Here is a 22010-nt window from a genome sequence, read left to right as displayed (position 1 = left end):
AGCGGCCAAATAAAAGGACTTAAAACGTAATTACAAAAAAAAAAAAAAAGAAACACCGACAACTTCACTTTGCATTGTAGTGAATAACTTAGGGATCTAATTCTGTTTCTGCATTAAAAAATACTATGCTTATGAATCTTTTCTGTGCTATGACATGCTAATTCCATTTGTTTTATGGAAAACTGTGTTTTGGACAAACAAGTGCTTTTTAAATTTCTAATTTATGCAAAACATAAGGTGTTATGAAATTCAGATTTAATCTTTATTGCAAAATACAAATAAGTCAGATCTTTATAATTCAGCCCTGTCATTAAACTTTATTGAAAAAATAAGTTGTAATTGGGTTCAGTAATGCAGTATGTTAGAAGTTTTGAATACTAGTGGAAAAAACACTAAGAGCAAGCAGGAAATGAGCATTTTACTAGAAACACTTCTCATTTATGACAAAGAGACACTAATAGCTACGGAGATTTGGCTCGCAAGCTGTTTACTTACACCTCTCCGTGCTCAGTTAAACAGCACTTGCTTGGAAGCTTGGTCTCATTGCAGTGGGGGGGTGGGTACTAAAGGTGAAAACAGGTTTGTAGAACACCTTTTTTGACAGGGACTCGGATTTAACCCTATGTTTGAACTTGCTTTACTTTTTTTCCCTCTGAATGTAGACCAGAACTGATTTTAAACTTGGGCTGTGCAGTGGCAAGTCAGAAAGGCTAACAAGGTAAACCTTTAACTCAGCTGTTTTTTATGTGTTTAGATACCAGACCGCGAGAGGATTTGACTGAGCAAGCATTTCCTGCTGGTTTACTTGGGATGATTTTTTAATTATGTTTTTTTTAATGTATTCATTAGACTTTGCTAACGTGTTCTCAGCATGGGTGTCTAGTAGTGTGGAAATAAAACTTGCTTAACATTTCAGTATAAATAATGTTTAATTGAAAGGCAGCAAGAAACAGATTGTTTTGTCTTGAAAATGTTTGGTGTTAACTCCCTGATAAGGGTTCAGAGGGAGAGTGGAGAATTGCTGAAGTGCCAGGCTGTGATAGGAAGGCCTGTATCATTGCAGCATCTCTTATCCCCTTCCTTCTGCCCCTCTGCTGCTCCCGTTGCGCCCTCTGCGTAAACAGTGACCTCTCTAGAGATGAGATGCCAGGAGTGCTTGGTGTTATTGTCATATCCAATTACATTAACTTGCGTATTTGTTTAGCCTACGCGAAGCTGAAGTAAGTCTCAACGTGGGTGTCATTTCCCCTCACTGCCATTGCTGCAGGAGATTCCTGTTGGTACAAATGGCAGTAGGCCTAGGTAATTCTTACAGATGGGTTACATAAGGGGTGTGTTCTGTACAGATCTGTTCTGTAAGGGAGTTGTAGGGAGCCTACAAGGAAGCTGGGAGGGGTACTTTTTATATGGGCCTGTAGTGATAGGGCAAGGGGTAACGGATTTAAATTGAAAGCGGGGAGGTTTAGATTAGATATCAGGAAGAAGTTCTTCACAGAGAGGGTGGTGAGGCACTGGAACAGGTTGCCCAGAGAAGCTGTGGATGCCTCATCCCTGGAAGTGTTCAAGGCCAGGCTGGATGAGGCTTAGAGCAACCTGGTCTAGTGGAAGGTGTCCCTGCCCATGGCAGGGGAGTTGGAACTAGATGATCTTTAAGGTCCCTTCCAACCTAAACCATTCTATGATTCCATAAATTTTATCTTCTGAGATTGGAGCATGTAACATGCATTCCTGACCTTGCCTGAAGTAAAATACAAACTCCAGATTTCATATCTGGAACGACAGACTGAGCACAGGAAGGACAGTGCAGAGCTTCCTTCCTGTAATGAGGCTGGTTTATGCAGACAGGGAGAGTGGTGACAGCTGTTCATACCCATGTGTACTTTGCAGAAGAGCTGGGATGAGTGACCATGTAACAGAATTTAAGAGCCTTCCTAACCAGTTGTCAGTGGATGGGTTTAGTATAATCTGTCATGTATTCTAAAGATTTTAACAGCCTAATCAATATCTGATGGGATATTTAAAGGAAAATATTTGGGCAACAAATGAAAAATTAATCCTGAATCTTAATAGTCCTGAGATTTACTATCGTTAACGCTAAAAATCACTGCCACCTACTAAGGTTTTGTTCAGTCTTGCCAAAATTGTCAGATGAAGAATAGTTACTGAAGAGTAATTTTAAGATGACGCTAGTAGAAAGGAAACTTTGAAGGAAGAGCTATCTGTAGTATATCACAGTGTGAATTCTACAGTTTTAAAAATAGGTGTGTATATGTATGTAATGATAGATTTTGAAATAAACTGTGTCTAAAATATTTGTGGGAAGTTTTATGTTTTATTTAAAATGTGTAGGTTTTTCCCTTAAAGATTTGTTTTGCAGGCCCTTCCATCTCAGTACTGCAGAGAAAAATGTTCAGCACCCAGTTTCTTCAAATGTTGGGCTGAGGGATAAACCAGCTCTAGCTTCATCAGCAGACATGGTGTGTCAATGTGGAATTTCCTTATCGTCTCACTTGTTACTTGTATATGCATAGCTAATACTGCATTTCTAAACTATTAAGGCTGCAAGGTTTTTTCTAATGTGTTGCGAGCTTTGTGGAGTTTTAGGCCAAGTGAACTAATGCACATATTTTAAAATGATAGAATTAACTGGAAATGTCTGATACATCCTGTGCCATCCTGTGGAGAGGATGGCTGATTGTCCTGTACAGTTACCTTGAAAGAATCATAACTTGCAAATGTCTGTCTTGGTTTCTCAGGTCGTTTTGTTATAGTGCCCATTAAAAGCTTGAAACTGGTTTTCTCTTCTGAACATTTTTGGAAGAGTTGATTGGAAATCAGGCCATATCATATTATCTGAAACTTCAATATATTACTGTTGACAAAATAGTAAAGGAAATAGCCTGAGGTTATCTTTGAAGTATCTTGAGTTTGAGGTCTTAAGTAACATTTTGATGGTAGACATCTCATCTGTTGACAGAATATTTTCTTAGTTTTGGAGAAAGTTGTTGAGAATGAGCTCATGTGAAAACCCACATTTACTGAGATTGTAGTCTGACTGCTACGTCTGTTTCTTAAGCGTTTTTTCAGGCTCCTTTATTTTGTGGTTGGTGATTAGTACGCCTTTGGCAGTATCATTTCTTACTGAATGAATACATCCATGTCTTGACTTCTGGAAGGATTTTTATTAGTGTCCTTGATCATAATGAGACCCATGAAGCAGAGAGGGAGCAGTGTAATTCTATGACATTTTTACCCATTAGGTCTCCTTGCATCTGCTCAAAATAAGAGTAAGAATAGCTGTAACAGGGAAGTATTCCCACACAAGTTAACATCCACATCACAATGGGAGGGGGGGTTGGAACTAGATGATCTTTAAGGTCCCTTCCAACCCTAACCATTCTATGATTCTATGATTCCCTTTTCTGCTCCTAGGAAGGAGGCATAATTGATCTGAGATGGTCAGATACATTAATTGGAAAGCTGTTCTAGACATGAGGGTGACAAGAAACATCTTAATAAATTCTATAATGATCTGTGTGACTAACAGATCTCTCCCAGACTGTGGGCAACACCACTTCTCACTTACACCAGTGTCTGGTCAGGGCAGAACTATGTCATGTTTTAGAACTCCAAGCCTTCCTTTCTCCCTAGTTTGTTTGCTCTCCTTAGCACTAGTGAGGAACCCTTCCAAAACGGGGGATGCTTGCGTGTTAATTAAGTTGCCTTTTGGCAAGGTGAACTGGTTGCCTAATAGTGACAGACTTGCACAGCACCATCCCTGATTTTGTGGGCGCATCCCTGGCTGATGACACTCTCGTTTTGCTTTCAGCAAAATGCCAGCACTCTAACCAGTACTCTTGATGCTGGCCTTACTAGTGCCAGTGAATTTCTGCATATTTTTGCTTCTGTGCTGATTCATACACAAGTATTTTATTCTTTTTTCTCTTGTATCAGCATAATGCTGGGAGCTTATTAAATTTTCTTATTTTTGTTGGTTTTCCCCAAATGATATTCTTAAATATTTTACTTTTTCTAGGCTGTACTACTCCCATTTTTCAGTCTTGCATGTTTTCTTTCTTCTATATTAGTAACTTCGTTTTGCTTTTCCTTTTCATATGGTTGGGGGGTTTGGTTTTGTTTTTTGTTTGGGTTTTTTTTGTGTGTGTGTGTGCACAAATAAATTGCATGTATTTAACAAACAAAAAAATATGAATCCATGTTTCAGAAATACTACAATGTAAATATTCTTAGTAATTCAGGTGAGAGAAGTATTTTGGGCCTTAGACAGATCATCAGTCACCCACATCAAGTGCCTCGTTGTCAAAATGGCAAATGAGTATAACCCATCCTCTCTTCTGGTCGTGCAAGCAACTTTATATTCATTGGCAAATCTTTCCCCAGGACAGCAAAACTGTGGAAGATATCGATGAAGCTTTGTGCATAGCTATTTATAATCTCAGCCACTTATATGATGCAGATGAGGTGGGTGAAAATAAGTTGAATAAATCATGAAACTTTAAACGATATCCTTAATTGAAGTTTTTTATTATGATTAGTCACGTATTTAAACCTGCTTTTGTTTTGACATCTCTTCTGTCCTTCAGCTGTTTGTGCTATTTCTGTGAATATACCACTTTAAACTCCAGACTTTAGTAGAAGTAAAGGAGCACGTGAGCCTATGCGTAACTGTATGTTTAGCAGAATCGTATATAAGTCAGTTTTTAAGTACTAAGCTTGTGGTTCTTTGGATCAGGGTAAAATTCAGCATTTGTTTTTGCTCTGATGACTGTGTCACCGGTCTAATTTTCATGTGCCTTTTCCTGGATTTCAAGGTGGAAAAGAAATTATCTGACAAAGTAACAAAAGTAATAATTTTAACACACAATATGCAAACTCTGTAAATCAAGTAATGCATTTTTTACGCACAGTATGGAATATAGGAAGAATCCTAAAATACTGGGTAATGCTGTTAGTAGTATTTACTGAGTAACTTATGAACTACATCAGTGCTAATTACTGTATTACAACTTTAGCTCTTATTAAACGTGCTGTGGCAAAGCTTGCAGTCCTATCTTTGCCGTTTATTGACATTTTGTATGTATTCTACTATACCCAGGCATAGACGTGTTTAATTATCTAAAAGCTTAAAGCAAACTGTGGCATGAAGTGTCCTTAAAACCTGTTTTCCATTCTCTTTCTAACTGGTTTTGTTGCAGTGGCCGACTTCAACAATCTGTCACCTAATTAAAGTTTATTAAATACCTAATTCATATATTAATAGCATCTTGTCAAAGCCTAGCATTTCAGCAGCTCTAATGTAACAACTCACGTGTACAACTCTGGTCTTCCAGTAGCTTTTCCACAAAGACAGAATTGCCGAAGCAGTGTTGAATTACTGATACTGTTCCGTAGTCTCTTTGTCAAATGTAACCACAGCGACAAAACTGTTGATCAGCCAGAGGAAGAATCTTTGGGGTTTTTTTCCCTTTATGCTCACAATGAGTTTAAAAAAATAGTAAAATTCTTAGTGTGCAAGTTATCTGTGTATATGGTGCTATATTAGAATGTCAATTAAGGAAGGTGAGGCAGTGGGCCCAAGGTCTATCTGTATGTTTCTTGCCTCATAGACCTAAAGACTTCAGTTGACATGAGGATCCAGACAATGCGAGCTGACTAGAAGTTAGAGAAAACAAAGGGCTTAATGAACTATAATTTTCCTGCATTGTGTTTTTGTTGGGTTTTTTTGTTTTGAGTTTTTTGTCTGGCAAACATAGTGGGGTTTAATGTCACTCTTTCTGCTGGAATATTGATCACTGTCTTACTGCTCATTGCTTCTGTGCTGTTTTGAATTTAAAAAAAATACTAATGTGAGAATAATGAAATAATAATAATAATGAAATAATAAATGCATGTTTAATTAATACTTAATTAAATAGATGCTGAAATACTTGGAATTGAAAGTGAAGCAGGAAGGAGACAAAATTGCAGAAACTGCTGTTAGAACGTTTGATGAACTTACTACTTCTCTTCTGTCAAGGTAGTAATCTGGGTTGTAGAATGGCAGGGGTGAGTCATTTTAATCAAGAAGTTGTTTCAATTCAGATAAAAGCATTCTGTATGAAATAGCAGTCTTTCTTGTAGCAGTATTTCATAGTACTCATCTTTAAATTTTGTGCACCATTTTTGCCCTTTCATAGTGGCATCTTGGAAGGTTTGCATGGTTGGAAAACAGAAGTGTATACAGCCTCTGCTCTTTAAAAAAAAATTAGAATAGTCTTAATGAAGTTACTTTTCTGAAATAGTACAATTATGAGGGCTTTTTGTTACTGCCATTAGTGGATGATCAGTTTAACAGCAAGAATAACTTCTGAAACACTGATCTGCAAATTTTCAAGCTGACTGAAGCCCAAGAATGCTTTATTGTTTATTTTCAAACATACTCGTATCTTCAGATGTGGGGGCTGGGGGAGGTGTCAAAGCTTAGGATTCCAGAAGAGCCTCTGAGAAGGGGCCCTGATGTCTTAATAGACTGAATTGTAAAATCCAGCTGTTCAGTTTTCAGTTGGATGTGTATGGAAATATCAGGAGGCTTGAATGAAAGGCTCCTTTAAACATTTGATAAAAAGATGTTTCTCCAAGTGAAGTGGCTTTACAGTGTGAACTCAACTTTTGTGGTTCCTCCAATTATTAAATGGGCTTTTCATGCTTTCCACCTTCCACTGTCTGAGGAAAATGGTATTTCTGTGTATGATGTGCCCACTTTGAATTGTAGTGTAACTGGCAATTGTGTGTTATAGTTGAAGTTTGACTCTGTATGGCTGTGTGCTTATTGAATTCTGAGAAGTAATGTTTTTAATACAGGAAAAGGAACTTGTGTGCAGAATTGGTAAAGAGCATCAGCAACTACAGTGCTGCTATTGCAAAAGCTAAGGAAGTCATTGGAGAGAAGAGAAAGTGCTTGATTGGTATCATTAGGATTGCAAATGAATTAAAAATTACACCTTCTGTAAGAACCTATTGTGATCTCACTCAGGTAGTTACCTTCTTGCACTGTGAAATAATTTGCTGTAAACTAATACATTCAAAGTTGGATTGAAAGTTTCTGTGATCAGTCTTTCAGTTTGCTGCCTTTGATACTGAGATGTTTGCAGTAATGTGTTCTTACCTCAGCTCTGCATACACACACCCAGTTTGTGTGTGGTCCTGGTCTCAAATTAGGGTCTGGGGATTGATGTGAAACGAAAAAAATGGTTCTTGCCTCAAGGGCTTGCTACCTGAAACAGCGAATGGAGGGGGAGGACAGGAAAAGACACAGTACTAATCAGTGAAAGGGTAGTGGTTTTGGCACTTTAGAAATCTCTCAAGTCTTTCCTATGCCAGAGCACTCAAACCTTCTCGCTGAACTCCTCCAGAATTAATAGCCACACTCTCCTGATCCTCTTGGTCCCAGGCCTTTACTTCAGTTCTTCCTTTACTTCAGTTCTTCCTCCCCATCATACCTGCTGTTCACAGAAACACCCACTACTTGTCATGCTGTATCCCACCAAAGGCCCATCCTGTAAAGTCTCCTGTCTTTGACAACAGAGAGGAAGAAGTGGTTGGAGGAAGAATCTAAGAACCTGCACATTTAGTGAGTGTAGGAGGTTGAAGGCTGAGGATTTTCTAATCAGTAGGAGACATTAGGGTCATTACACTGAGTAAATACTACCTCATTCTGTCATAAGGACGAGTAACACCTCCTTAAATGTATTCATAATGCTTGTGGCAGTATGTGTACATATGTGCATTTTATGTATGTATTCATACTCAGTGGCAGTTCCACATTTTAGTATTTAAAATGAGGTGTATGTAAAGTAGCTCCCTCTGGTCTTTCTAAATCTGTTACCCAGTTACTTCATTTGGAGCCTTTGTAGTCCTTGTGTTGTGAAAAATAACGAACAATTGGGCTCGTCATTCTTCTAGACTGTCATGTTCCCTGCATCCAGTTGTCACTTTCTGTGTGAAAAAAACTTAACCTTTCTCATCTGAGCCAGAAAAGATGTCTGTTCCCTCCTTTTTTCCTGTCATTTGCCTCCCTCTTGCCCAGTGTGACTTGTGGGAGGTAGCACCCACCACTGCCCTCCCGTAGGCCTACCTTCTTACTTAGAAGTCACCTTCTCACAGCTGTTCATACAAAAGGAAAACCTGACTCCTGCTTCTGCGTACATGCTAACGTTACAGAATGCCCAACCGTTAGGCCTTAGTCATGTGAGAAGTAGTTGAGAACTGGCTGTTGGCTGCTGATGAGTAAACTCTAGGGGGGGTTTCCTGTAAAGTTAAAGATGTCGTATTCTGGCTTTGTCATGTTGTAGATAATGGGTGCCTGTGTAAGCTGCTTTTGTATAATGGAAGCTAAGACTGTACTTCTTAATTTCAGGTTATTTATGATTTAAAGTCACCCGTTGAGGCTGAAGTCTCACAAGTGAATAGTTTGAAGGAAAGAGTACCTCCAAGGTAAGTGACTGGAGCAGGAGGTAAATGGATGCACTGGTTATCTTTATTACAAGAACTGTTGATTTAACAGTTAAACAGCAGAAATAGAGATGCTTCATTTGTATTTTACTGAAAAGCTGCTAGTTCAGATGTACAGAATCTCATCACTAGCAATGCACAGTAGCCTTCATCTGAGGCATGAGGGAGAAACACATACCATTTACTGCTATGTGAATGGATATATATGCATTTAAAAGATTCTTGACAAATTTCTGCCTCTCCTAAACTTTCTCTCCTGCCTTTATAAGTAGAAATAAATTGAGAAATAATGGCTTAATTATTAAAAAAAAAAAAAAATCTACTTCTCATCATCAGGAAAGACAAAAATGCTTTTTGGGGCACTAATTTGCAGAAAATCCCAGTTCCTATGTTGCCCTCATTGGAAGTGACAAATGCGATTTCTGTACCAGAAATGGACAAGAAAATGTGCCGTGGCTGTGGTACGACTGACGCTGTGCAGCTTGGTCATGAGGCTGGTCAGGGTACTGTAATCCTAGCGTTACAAAGACCACATTCAGGAATGATGAAGGAGGGACAGAACAAAGATGGTGTTAGGTTGGAACATCTTGGGGAGACCATTATATTTCAGGACATGGAACTGCTCTGGAGACTGGACTGGTTGTGTGCTATCAGATTCTGACTGGCACAGAGGAGTGAAGCTCAGAGTTGACTACTTGCATGCAAAGTGTGAGAAATGATCATAGAATTATTTAGCTTGGAAGAGGCCCTTAAGATCGAGTCCATCTTTAACCTAGCACTGCCCAGTCCACCACTAAACTGCATCCCTAAGTGCCATGGCTACACATCTTACGTTGTAGAATGGTTTGGGTTGGAAGGGACCCTTAAAGGCCATCTAGGGACATCTTCCACCAGATCAGGTTGTGCAGAGCCCCTTCCAACCTGACCTTGAATGTTTCCGGGGATGAGACATCTGCCACGTCTCTTGGCAACCTGTTCCAGTGCTTCACCACCCTCATCGTAAAAACCTTATTCCTTATATCTAGTCTAAGTCTACCATCTTTTAGTTTAAAGCCATTATCCTTTGTCCTGTCACTACAGGCCCTACTAGAAAATCTGTCCTAGTCTTTCCTGTAAATCCCCTTTAGGTATTGAAAGGCTGCAATAAGGTGTCCCTGCAGCCTTTTCTTCTCCAGGCTGAACAGCCCCAGATCTCAGCCAGATACCTCCAAGGACGATGACTCAGCCACTTCCCTGGGAAGCCTGTACCAATGCTTGACAAAAATTATGACTCCTGTCATATGTTAGTGGAGTTAGAATACAGATTTTAGTAAACTTGGTAGGTAGGGCCTATTTTGAAGATGTCAGTCTTGAATGAGAATTTCAGAGAAGCCTATTTAACTTAGCAACAGCAAAATCCTACCCTAGAAGAAAGCTAAAACATGACAAGATCAAATTTGCATTAGAAGACCTTTTAAGAACTTGAACGAAAGAGGGGAAAAGGAGATCTGGTGAAGGATGAGCATAAAGGCCTCGAATGCTGGTGCCACTCCAAAATCACACCAAAGGTGAAAAAATAGCAGCTCAGAGATGCATAGGAGTTGAGGCACATTCTGTGGACCTCAAATACTATCGTATTTTAGAAAGAAATGATGTTCAATGCTGCTTACTCTTCAGTTTTTACAAATTGTTCATTATAACTGGACAGCAAAGCTAAGAATTTGATTGAATGAAGCGGTATTTACAGTTCTGTTAGCCTAACTCTAAAAGTGCTTAAAAGATTTTGCTAGCTTTCATTGGTAAAGGAAAGGGCTGTTTGTTAGTGAAACAGTAAAGAGAACAAAAAGGATGTGTATTTTGGACTTCAGTTATAGTGTTGTTCTTCAGGACTGTTGGAGAATTCTTTTTCTCTGTGCAAAATAATTTGCTGAACTAAACTGGTTGTAGGTGTGAAAACTCAGTAGGTGAACACTGAAGTACTGTGCATGAGGGAGAAAGCCAAAGGCAAGAGAGTTTTTAGGTATGAATGTGAAGATAAATGAGCAACCAAATCTGTTGTTACTAGGAGTGGAAGAATGAAACTGGAGTATGTAATTAATCTCTTATTTTGCCCCACCATGAAATATTGTGCTGAAAAATGTTGTATATCTTAAAACTGTCAGTGTGATTTAGGTATTCATGTCAACTTCTGTAATGCTTCTTCTCTCAAGATTCTTCCTGAACACTGATGAAATTACACCTCTGTTAAATAATTTGGGCAAGATTGAATGGGGAACAGCAGGGCAGTAAGTATATTTTGTAATACGGAGGATAGGTACAGTAACTTATGTCTTCTAACGGTTAAATATTTGTTGGAGATATTTTTTTTTTAATCTGTATATGCATATGGGTTTCCAAGAGAATGATGAAAGCAAAACTTCAGATTCTGCTATTTCAGTCAGCATTCCAGTTAATCCAGTTAGTGTTTCAGTTCTGACATTTCAGTTTCACTTGTGTTTTGCCCAGCTATATTTCATCATATCACTTAGGGCACCGACATCTTCTTTTTATACTCTGTGCTTGTCAGCTTTGGCTGACATTTAATGATAGAATCATAGAATCCTTTAGGTTGGAAAAGGCCTTTGAGTCCAGCCATAAACCTAACGCTGCCAAGTCCAGCACTAAACCATGTCTCCAAGCACCACATCTACACATTCATAATACACGAGATGTTTATAATTTCTGCATATGGAAATAATATCATATAAATGTAATTACATCTCTCAGTAAATACTGAAATTTATAGTATTTCACCTTCACAGTCTAAACACTAAGTGCATCAAATACCAAATTAAATTACTTAAGATGACTTAGATGACTGATTTTAAATATTATAAATTATTTTATTAGTCTCCTTTATTTTTCCCACAGTCTTTGACAAAAACTTGAGAAAATGGAGCAGAGTTGCTTTTAGGGATGTTGTAGTTAGCACTGGTTGTGTTAAAAAGTAATTGCATACAGTAATATTTGAATATCGTTCAGCTTACAGTGAAGAGTAACAGTACAAAAACTTCTGACATGTCTTTTGCTTTTAACATGAACTGTCTATCACATTATTAATATTTTTTCAAACAGTTTGTACCTGTGATCTCTGTTGGATCATTTAAGCAGGGGTAGCTCTTGTAGTGAGCTGTCTGTGCCCAAGGATATGTGCCATTTCTGTGCCAATCCTTTTTAGCTTCCAGAAGTTGTAGAATAGCTTGGGTTGGAAGGGATGTTATTGTTCTTGTAGTCTTGGTATTCAGAAAACATAATGCAGTTTATGTCAACCAGTTCTCAAGAGGTGTTTTCTTAACAGTGATGTGTCCTTAAGAATCTCAGCTTTGATTTGTGTGCTTTTCTCAAAACAGACTGGGTTATATTAATCTGTCTCCAAATACTTTTTTTCCCAAGTAGTGAAGATACTGGAGAACACAGTCTTGTTCTTGATGTCAAAGAAAAAATGCCGGGCTATGGTACTCGATCATCTGCAGAGAATATGTTTCCAGGGCTTAGCAAAGAAAGTAAAATAAAGTCCCTTGCAAATAAACTCCGCATTCACAAAGAATTGAAAAATACTCAGATACAAGAAACACTTCCTATGATATGTCATCACAGTATTCCTGCTCTGCCCAAGGCTCCACCCAGCCCTGATGTCATAATAGAAGAAATATTTGAAGATGACCTGGAAAGTAAGTTTTTAATACCTGATGCTTTCTAGGTTCCACTGTCGAGCATGATGTTGCTTGTGTGTTTTGTATTACGTTGTGTGTCTGTAGTTACACTGGTCTTATATGAATTCTTTAATGAGGTCTGTATTTCACTTCCTTTGAGCTAGCATCATTGCTTTGTTGGCCTACTTCAGCTTAGCTTAGTGAAGACTTTCTCACAAGTTCTCTTACAGAGCAGTCACAAGTTCCTGTGTCTGCCTGCATCGTTCTCTTTGACTCTTAGTTGTTACAGCTCCCCTGAGTTTCTGACATTGGCTCCTGGAGGATGCTTTTCTGGCAGTTCTCTTGGCTTCCTGAATCTTCTCCCAGGGCATGGTCCTATGTTGACTGGTAGTAAGGTTCTTCAGCTTCTTAGGACTGTATTAGTAAGACTGTAGCTAACAGGTCCAGGAAGCGATCCTTCACCTCTGCTAGGCTCTTGTGAGACTGAATGTGGAGTACTGTGGTGTTCTGGACCCTGCAGTACTGAAAGGCACTATCGTACTGGAGCAAGTCCAGCAGAGTGTACCAAGCTGGCGTCCAGGAGGTGCTGAGGGATAGAGCTGAAGGCTCTAGGAACTTGTTAGGAACAAATTGGAACATAGAAATTCCAGTTAGATAATAGAGGTAATAGGTAAAAGCATCCCACAGTATAATTAAGGTGCTTAGCTTCAGTGTTCTATATCCACAACATATCTAGTAAATCCCTGATTAGTAAAGCCTGGGGAGAATGAGGGAGAGGGTAGGGGTGGTACGTGAGAGCAGTTTTGGTAGCATATAACTGTTGTCAAGGTGAAGTTGATTTCAGAGCTTGAGCATGATTGTCTAAAAGAGCATATTCCAGAATCACAGTGTAATTCACAAATCTCTTGGCAGAACAAAATTCCATCAAACTGAAATGTTACATGAGTTTTGCATGTCTTGAACCTGGAAATCTTAATGATCATTTTGGAGACTTGGAATTAGCATGAGGGCTGGCCATGTGCACATGGTCACTCTGTGTCCATCTGGTTCAGTCACCTCACACAGGAGAACTGCCTTTGCAGTACCCATCCAATCCATGTGTATTTACTGTGTTTGATGCTTTCCTACATGTATATGAATACTTAACTAACCTAATTCATTGAGCTTTCCTCCTGAAACAAGAAACAGAATTTCCCACAGAATATCATGGTGATGAACAGAGGAAAAAACTCTTTAAGAAGGCAACACCTTTTCAACACAAAGCTGGTTAGTGCTTTTCTTATCTGGTAAATGGTTTAGTTTACTAAAAGCGACCCATCCCCTAAACAGTGAGAGCAGACACTCTTTGTTGGAGAGTTGGATGCATAGGATAGCATTCTAGTTGAGATCAGGAATGTACTAGGAAGGAGATCTCCTGACTGTCCCTACTTAGCATGTATTTGCACACATATAAGAGCAGACTTTGGGCACATGAATTGATTTCCTTCCAGTTAAAACTAGTCTGGGAGGTGCTTACAGTGCAGATGGCAGTCTTAACACCAGCAGTTTGCTCTGCAAACACACTCCCTCATCTGCTGTCCTTGCTAATGTAAAGACTATACCGTTGCCATAAAACCACTTAGTTGGGAAGTGCAATATAGGAGGTCCCAAGAAACTTCCAGAAACCTAACACTGGCAGTGTTTCTGAACACCTGGCAGATACTTGACATGATCATGGCCGTGATTGCTGTGAACAGTGGGACCTATTTCTTGGGTCAGTAGTTTCTATAGGGAATTTTGAACTGTTGTCTTGTTCTCCTTCCAACTCTGTTTGGTTTTCTGAATTATCATAGAATCACAGGATGGTTTGAGTTGGAAGGGATCTTAAAGACCATCTGGTTCCAACCCCCCTGCCATGGGCAGGGACACCTTCCACTAGACCAGGTTGCTCAAAGCCTCATCCAGCCTGGCCTTGAACACTTCCAGGGATGGGGCATCCACAGCTTCTCTGGGCAGCCTGTCCCAGTGCCTCACCACCCTCTCCGGGAAGAATTCCTTCCTGATGTCTAACCTAAATCTATCCTCTTTCAGTGTAAAGGCATTGCCCCTTGTGCTGTCATCACATTCCCTTGTAAAAAGTCTCCCTCCAGCTCTCTTGTAGGCCCCTTCAGGTACTGGAAGGCTGCTGTAATGCTATTACGAGTGAACAGATGAATGTAGAAAACTGAGATTAATTTAAGGAAGTAAGTTACTTCATACAGAAATGCTGTAGACACAGTCTATGCAGTGCTTTGAGCTTTGTTCGTTGTTGAGTATAAATGGTAATAAAAGTTGAAGAGATCACAGTATTGGGAAAGAAAGAAACTGACCTAAGAAGTTGACAAAAGAAGAAGAAGATGTGGAAAGTACTGCTGCAAGAAGAGGTGCCTTAGTCTAGGACACAAAATAATATTAGCAAAGAAAAATGAATAAGGGAATTGCCTTTCTTGGCAGGGAGAGGGTGGTGTTTGCACTCTCCCCCCTGACAATTTCCTGTCCAGTAACTTGTGAAATCACTGGCTGCCCTTAATGTGACGTGATGGCAGCTGTGTGATGTTTGAGCCTTTCCAGGGACTCATATGCACTAGGAGAACAGGATCTTAAGAGGTGACATTATTATAGAGTTACTTGATGTGATTGTTTTTATCAGAAATATGCTAAAACTTGTTTTGTGCAATACTGGATCTTTTTGGATTATGGAAAGCATACTTTGAAGTTTGATTTAACAAGTTTTTCATTCTCTCCTGTTAGTAGGATTAGTTATCCGAGAAATAGTATTTGATAAATTTTTCAAATGCTTTTCAGGGAGCTGAGGTTCGTTGGGAATTATTGTTTGTCTTTAGGTTAAGGAACATTCTCAAACAGCTTGAAGACATCTCTTCTGGATCCATCTGGCTCTAGTGATCCAGAACTGGCCTCGCTCCTTTTACTGTTCCTGGCTAGAGGTGTCAGCTTCCTCTCTTGTAGTGAAGTGGGTGTTAATACATGCTTTTTCTGGTCTACTTCAGACAAGCTAGCTGACTCACCACATCATTGGAGGTGGTGACCCAGGGTGATCCAGAAGCATTAGTGCACCTGTGGCTGAAATCTTTAAAGTCATTCAGACTTTTTACTCAGATACCATTTTTTCCACTGGAAATGCCCAAGAGTAATCTTGGATCTGTTCTGGACACTGCATTTCCTAAACTTCCAAGCACACTTCTGCATACATGCTCAGAATGTTGTAAATTCCAGGTTCTTTGTATCACCTTTTGCCCAGACCTACTGCAGCTGAGAGATGGGCACAGAGATGGCAGTGATCTAGGATGCTGCAAATCAGTCATGCAGGTGGCATTGAGTCTAGAGGATGCTATCCACTTTGCAGTAAGTTTTGTGGCGTGAAATACTCTTGTAGGAATTGAGTTACGGGGCTTCTGAAGCCTTCTGACCCATCTACCGCCTTTGGTGACTAGCTTCCAAAAGAGAAACGTGCATTTTGGAACGCAAATCATGGGAGGTACCTGCAGTGCAGAGAATTTTGGTGCTTAGGCAGAAGTATTCTCATGTATATGGTCATCAGCCAACCATATCCTGGGCTTTATCAGAAGTGTGGCCAGCATGTCGAGCAAGCGTATTCTCCCCCTCTACTCTGCTCTTGTGAGACCCCACCTGGAGTGCTGCGTCCAGCTGTGGAGCCCTCAGCATCAGAAGGATATAGACCAGTGGGAGCAACTCCAGAGGAGGCCACAAAGATGCTCAGAGGGCTGGAACACCTCTGCTATGGGGACAGGCTGAGAGAGTTCGGCTTGTTCAGCCTGGAGAAGAGAAGGCTCCCACCTTCCAGTACCTGAAGGGGCTACAAGGAAGCTGGGGGGGACTTTTTACAAGGGCCTGTAGTGACAGGACAAGGGGTAACGGGTTTAAATTGAAAGTGGGGAGGTTTAGATTAGATAACAGGAAGAAGTTCTTCCCGGAGAGGGTGGTGAATCACTGGAACCGGTTGCCCAGAGAAGCTGTGGATGCCCCATCCCTGGCAGTGTTCAAGGCCAGGCTGGATGAGGCTTTGAGCAACCTGGTCTAGTGGAAGGTGTCCCTGCCCATGGCAGGGGGGTTGGAACTAGATGGTCTTTAAGATCCCTTCCAACACATACCATTCTATGATTCTATGATCTCTTGGGTGTCTTTAGGACATTTCTTGATCTTCATGCATTATCACTGAATACCTATATGAAAGTGCTTAGCATACCTCTTCTTAGAGGTAGGACTCTTAATCTCTCTAATTTGCTTTCTAGAAGCTTCCTATTTCTCTGTTAAATAGAGGGAATACAGACTCTGAATGACCTACTTAAATTCAGGCTACCACTTTGTAAGCAGTCAGACAGCCTTTTGTTTAGCCGGGCAGCTTAGGGGAGGTAGTTCAAAGAGCCGGTTTGGTCAGAAAGCAAGCAAGGTGACTAGTTGGAAACAGGGGTGAGCAGACTTTTCCGATTAAAAGCTATTTGAGGTAATGTTACCATGATTAACGCAACATAAACCTGACCACATGTCTAATAATATCGGTTGGAGTCACTTGGAGAGTGTTTGATAGTCTGTTTTATTTATTACCCAGGTTCGACAGAACTAGTGTTTGTGAGCCATGTTATAAATCCATGCCACTTCTATATTCGGAGATACTCGCAGAAGAAAGAAGCAGGGCTTTTGGAGAAGAAATTGGAAAAGTTTTGTTGTAATAACAGTATGAATCTCTTGCCTTCAGATGTTTTGGAACTAGGTAAATTATTAATTTTTAAAGGTCCCTATTCGTTTAAAATACTACCTTGAGGTATTTCTTCCTTAGGGTAGTATTCCTTTTTTTCTCTTTCCCCTGTCCCCCTTTACATGTAAAGCAGTCCTTACATGTTCTGGAATCTACAGTTAGTGCTTTTTGGGAAACATTGTATGTTTGGTAAAATAAACTTTTGTTAAACCATATAAATGGAAATAGTAGAAGGAAAAAGACTCCACAGTTGTTTTCAGCCTCACTAAACTGGGTGCTGTGCATGACCAGCAGCTGAAACACTAGGCTGTAAACAATGCTTTTCAGCATTAGGTGGTAATTGTTAACTGATGGTTCTTAAATCAGTATACTGATTTTAATGACTAGCCTAGTGCTTTTGTTACTTCAGCAAATCAGCTTTCTTTGGTGCTCGCAACATTCCCTTTGAGTGCATAGATGCTATTTGTAAAGTTCACTGGCTGGATAGAAACCATTCTGCAAGTAAAAAACAAAGGTGACAATGCACTGCTAAATCATTAAACTACTTTCTAGCCCACACACTGACAGTGCCACTCACTTTCAGAAGGTGTCTAGAAAACTGATCAAAGGTATGTAATAGCCCTCAACTTCAATGTTTTTTTGCCATGGTACTGAGAGTTGTAGAAGGTTTGCCAGAAGTGACTTCTCAATACGAGCTGAACACCTCCTAGCCATTCTGACGTCATGTAAGCAAATGTGGGGAGAAAACTGCTGGTGGTTATCGAGACAAAGTTTTTAATGTCTTTGTGTCTTTATTTTAGCAGTAGCACTTCTACTACCCATGTGGAAGATAAGCAACAATAGAACATTATGCAGAACTGTAGTAATACTTCTAGTGTTAAATATCTACAGATATTCTATTTAGTCTTTTTGTTTATTTGCTTCCATGTAGGTGCTATAACTTTGATTAAGAGTAAGGAAACTGGAATGTGGTGCCGTGGAACTATCACTGAATTAATTCCCCTAAAAAGTAAAAATGAGAGGAAAAAGCCTTGCGGTCCAGTAAGATACAGAGTTTGTGATATTGCACTGCTGGAAGTATTCCTGATTGATTTTGGGAGCTCTGTCGTTCTAACTTTCTCAGGGTATGTTTACAGAGTCAGGTTTTTGTCCGCTGTTGTCCTTGACTGCTACTCAGGAGGATCTCCACTAAGTAACAAGTCCTCCATCAGCTTCACACTAGCAGATAACCAGATATCTAAATTACTGTAATGTTATCTGTGTAGGCATTTCCCACAGGAAGGTGGCAGTGTATGTAAGTAAGGAAGTGTATAAGCCTTCTTACCTTAAAACATTTAACTTCAACTTGCATTGCAAAAGAAAGCATTTTGAGTCCTCAATGTTAAAAAAAAAAAAAAGGGAGAGGGAATACATTTCATTGAGACTTTATCTAGTTTTGTTTCAATGACATTATGCCAGTTATTGCAATAATGACCTTTATTTTAAATCTGGGATTTGGTTTGGGGTTTTTTTTTTTCTCTTAGGGTTTTTACTGCTTTTCTTTTAAGCTAGTACTGCTTTTGTTCCTCTTGGCTATAGGTATGTTTTTGCTGAAAGGCCTGAACCTGCTACTTTACAAACTATTGAAACAGATGACTTTTGTTTGTTGGTAAGGAAGCCCGATGAGTGTATTGAGGCAGAACTTGCAGCTGTTCCTCCTTTAGCTGTGTGCTGTTCATTGAAGGATGTTGTTCCCAAAAATGCAGTAAGTAAAAGCAGTTGATACTATTTCAGGAGGGTTTTTTTCTTCCTAAGATTTATATTGAAGAACTTACATACATCATTTACAACTATCTTACCCTAATATAAACAGAAGAAAACTCGAAAGGAGTACAGGATATATATATATTTTTTTTTTTAAGTTAAATAATCTCTTGTAAAAAGGTGGGTTGCATTGCTTTCATTGGAAAGGAAACAAGCGCTTATAACAGTCTGTCTTAAAAAGCCTCTGGGTTTATAAACACATATTTCAGGTTTAAATCTCACTACTCTTACACTAGACCAGTTCTTTGTCAAATTTAAAAACAAATTACAGAACTGATATTCTTATTTCATGCTGGCTGATAACTGCATTCAAGTAGTGACTTCCAAGAATCATCCAAACAGAGAAGAAAATCACTTAAAAATTAAGAGAATGTTTTCAGGGGTTGTCCTTTCTAACATACTCTTTTTTGCCACATATTGAAAAGTGTTATTTGTTCTCTTTCAGTATAATAACAAATACAATACTGTTGGCCTTTATTCCTGCGAACTATGTCCAGTGCAGCTGTGCATTTCTGACAGTATGACTGCTGGTTGGTCTGGGGTATTTTTACCAGTCTGATGATGTCTGAAATAGCTTTAAATAGGAAAGATCTGGAACAGTTTTCACAAGTGTGGGTAATAGGCCTTCCTTGTATGTGCTTTCATTTCTTTCACGCCTAAAAAGCACGGATTTGCAGTATCAAATGAGAAATGCATTAACTTGATCCAAGAGAAATAACTTCAGACAGGCTTTTTCAAGGTAGATAAAAGGTCAAGAAGGATGTTGTGGGGAGGAGAAATGTGTAAATTGACCAAACTATCTTGTAAGTTTGTATAGACACAAGAAGAATAAAATTCCAAACAAATTGGGAGTCATGAGGTGAAACCGCCTATGACAATTCTGCTTTATCTATCAGAAGAATCAGAAGTGGTGAAAACTTGAATCTTTAAAAGAAATGTGGTGGAAGCTGCAGCCTTTTGATCTGACTCGCTTTTACATGGTTAAAACCACTTAGAAGTCTGTCATAGAAAAATACAGTTTAGTGCTGTCCTGGTAACAGCATCTAGCAGCATGTTCATTATTTCATCTGTTCAGATGCATTTGTGCTCCCTTCCTTGCCTCTATTTTATTTTATTTTATTTTAGGTTAATTACAGCTTGTTTTAACATTCTCTAACATCTTCAGTAATGTGTTGTGTCTTCCTAACACAGAGTGAAGGTTGGGGAGAGGAAGCAAAGACAGAATTTTTAGGAATGGTAAATAATAAAGTTGTTTTAATGACCGTATTTAGAGAAGAGGATGGTGTTCTCATTGTGGATTTGAAGAAACCTCCATTTAATAAAGTAAGAAGTAACATGCCAGTGTCTCTCAAGGATGCATTAGTTTTCTTAGACTTGGCAAGGTATGTGTTTTCCTTTAGTTTATGCTCTCATGCCATAAATAGAAAGGGTGTAATACTTACAGAGTGAAGTTTACCAGTCAGGCTGTTTTTGTAGCGTTTGATGTATCAGTGTATCAGTGTGTGATGTAGTAATCTTCAGCAGTGTCTGTTGACTTCCTTTTTTCACCTTCACTCGTAAGCGCTGCGGCATAGCGTGCTGGCCATTTGCACCAGTCTTGGCTTTATTTGGATAATGAACTTTATTTTAGAAAATTACAAAATTTACATTGCTGTACAAGTTTGATTCAAACAAGGGGGTAAAAGGAGAAGCCCTTAGTGTCTGCCACGGACAGAAAAACATACAAAACTCAGCCTTGTATCTGTTTGATTTGGCCAGTAGGCTGGGACAGGCTAGTCAGCATATCTGAACAGCCGCGTGACGTAACGCATATAGCACAGCAAGTAGGAGAAACAGCAGTAGGGCACAATGGGGAGCTTGATGGTGGCATTAGGGCAGAGGAGAGCTGCGTTGGAGGGACCAGGGAGGAGGCAGGAGATAGACAACATGAGTAGTTTGGGGGATGTGGTATAGATTTGCATGCCGTACAAGGGTAGGGCATGGAAAGCTGTAGGAAATTACAGTTCCTTTTGCTCCAGAGAAAGGGCTTTATGTTTGAGCATAACTAGTTATGGCGGTGAGAACACTGGGAGATAATTTTTTACTGCATCTGTATTCCTCAGGTAATTGCTTTTTCTCCTAAGTGAGGAAAACGAAATGTAGAAGAAAATGCTTTTGTCAACGTAGTGTATTCTAGCCTTCCACTTTATTTTTTTAAACAGTTTAGAAGCCTTACAGAAAATTGGCTGCACCAACTGCAAGAAGGAAAGTTCAAGCTACTCGTGCAACCATGAATCAAGTTACTTTTATAAGACCATTTTTCATGGAAAACTTGACATTTCAATATGAAAGGGTTCCTTCCCTTCCAACCCAAACCATTCTGTGATTATATGATTCTCACTTAGTTTTGACAGAATTTATTCAGAATTTCATTTTGTTTACCTTAGGTTTAGATCACAGCCTCTCAGTCCATTGGAAGACAGTATCGTCTTGCGGTATAGTCCACCTAAGATTCCACAAGAAAGAGAAGTCGTCTCTGTTGTCGTTTGTCACATTAATAGTCCAAGTGACTTCTATCTCCAGTTGGTAAGTTGAGAAATAAGGTCAGTTTATCTAAAAGTCTGAACAAACATTTTAATGTTGAGCTACTTGTAGTCCACATTAAATAAACTGCAAATACCATTAACTTCTGTCACTTATTACCAGTTTCAGGATTCCTAGAATTAATAGAGTAGATTAATTCATAAAATCCTAGATTAATCCTAGAGTAGTTACAGGAATTCTTAGAATTCCAGAAAGTTAACATTTTTGGTCAGTTTTGTGACATGGTTAATTCCTTTGTGGGTATGTAGTGTTTTTACTGTTTAGAGTGGTTATTGAACAGGGCAATATTCAACAATTGTTAGGCTCTGTAATTCATGTTATGTGTTTATAAGCACTGTTTAATTTGGGGGAGGGGGAAACTAGGAGGTACACTACCAGGAAAAATATCCAAGAACATCTGGTGTGTATGTATGTTTTGTTTGTCTTATTTTAGAGAGAGAGCCTGGATTGTTTACCTCTTGCAAAGAAAATCCAGGATGCGTATAAACATGAGTATGGGAAGAACTTGGAAATTTTCAGCCCAGTTGAAGGCCAAGCCTGTATGGCAAAAGAGAAAGATGGGAATTGGTACAGAGCACGGATTATAGGTGAGGTATTGGTTCTTTCACTCTAATGCTGGGATTGCAAAGTCAGATGTGGTGCTAGACTGGAGTCATGCACTGTGTATGAATAGTAACAAACAGCCATTG

General features: G+C 39.3%; 1 protein-coding gene across 1 annotated transcript in view; it reads left to right on the top strand.

Annotated features, from left to right (window-relative positions):
• Nucleotides 1-22010, top strand: part of LOC104513196 (RING finger protein 17-like) — a gene marked incomplete at both ends in the record, with an annotated part of 35218 nt that overhangs the window by 2174 nt on the left and 11034 nt on the right. Inside the window, 15 exon segments of the mRNA XM_010156472.1 lie at nt 663-718; nt 2378-2477; nt 4402-4482; nt 5937-6037; nt 6862-7033; nt 8417-8493; nt 10701-10775; nt 11926-12200; nt 13365-13448; nt 16789-16950; nt 17867-18059; nt 18514-18679; nt 19930-20120; nt 21165-21336; nt 21788-21908. Of these exon segments, the coding sequence (XP_010154774.1) occupies nt 663-718; nt 2378-2477; nt 4402-4482; nt 5937-6037; nt 6862-7033; nt 8417-8493; nt 10701-10775; nt 11926-12200; nt 13365-13448; nt 16789-16950; nt 17867-18059; nt 18514-18679; nt 19930-20120; nt 21165-21336; nt 21788-21908 (2026 nt within the window).

The sequence above is a fragment of the Eurypyga helias genome, unplaced genomic scaffold, assembly GCF_000690775.1.
Source record: "Eurypyga helias isolate BGI_N326 unplaced genomic scaffold, ASM69077v1 scaffold1948, whole genome shotgun sequence".
In the NCBI taxonomy this organism is placed as follows: domain Eukaryota; kingdom Metazoa; phylum Chordata; class Aves; order Eurypygiformes; family Eurypygidae; genus Eurypyga; species Eurypyga helias.
The sequence above is the reverse complement of the archived record's forward strand: the minus strand, read 5'-3'. Positions and strand labels throughout refer to the sequence as shown.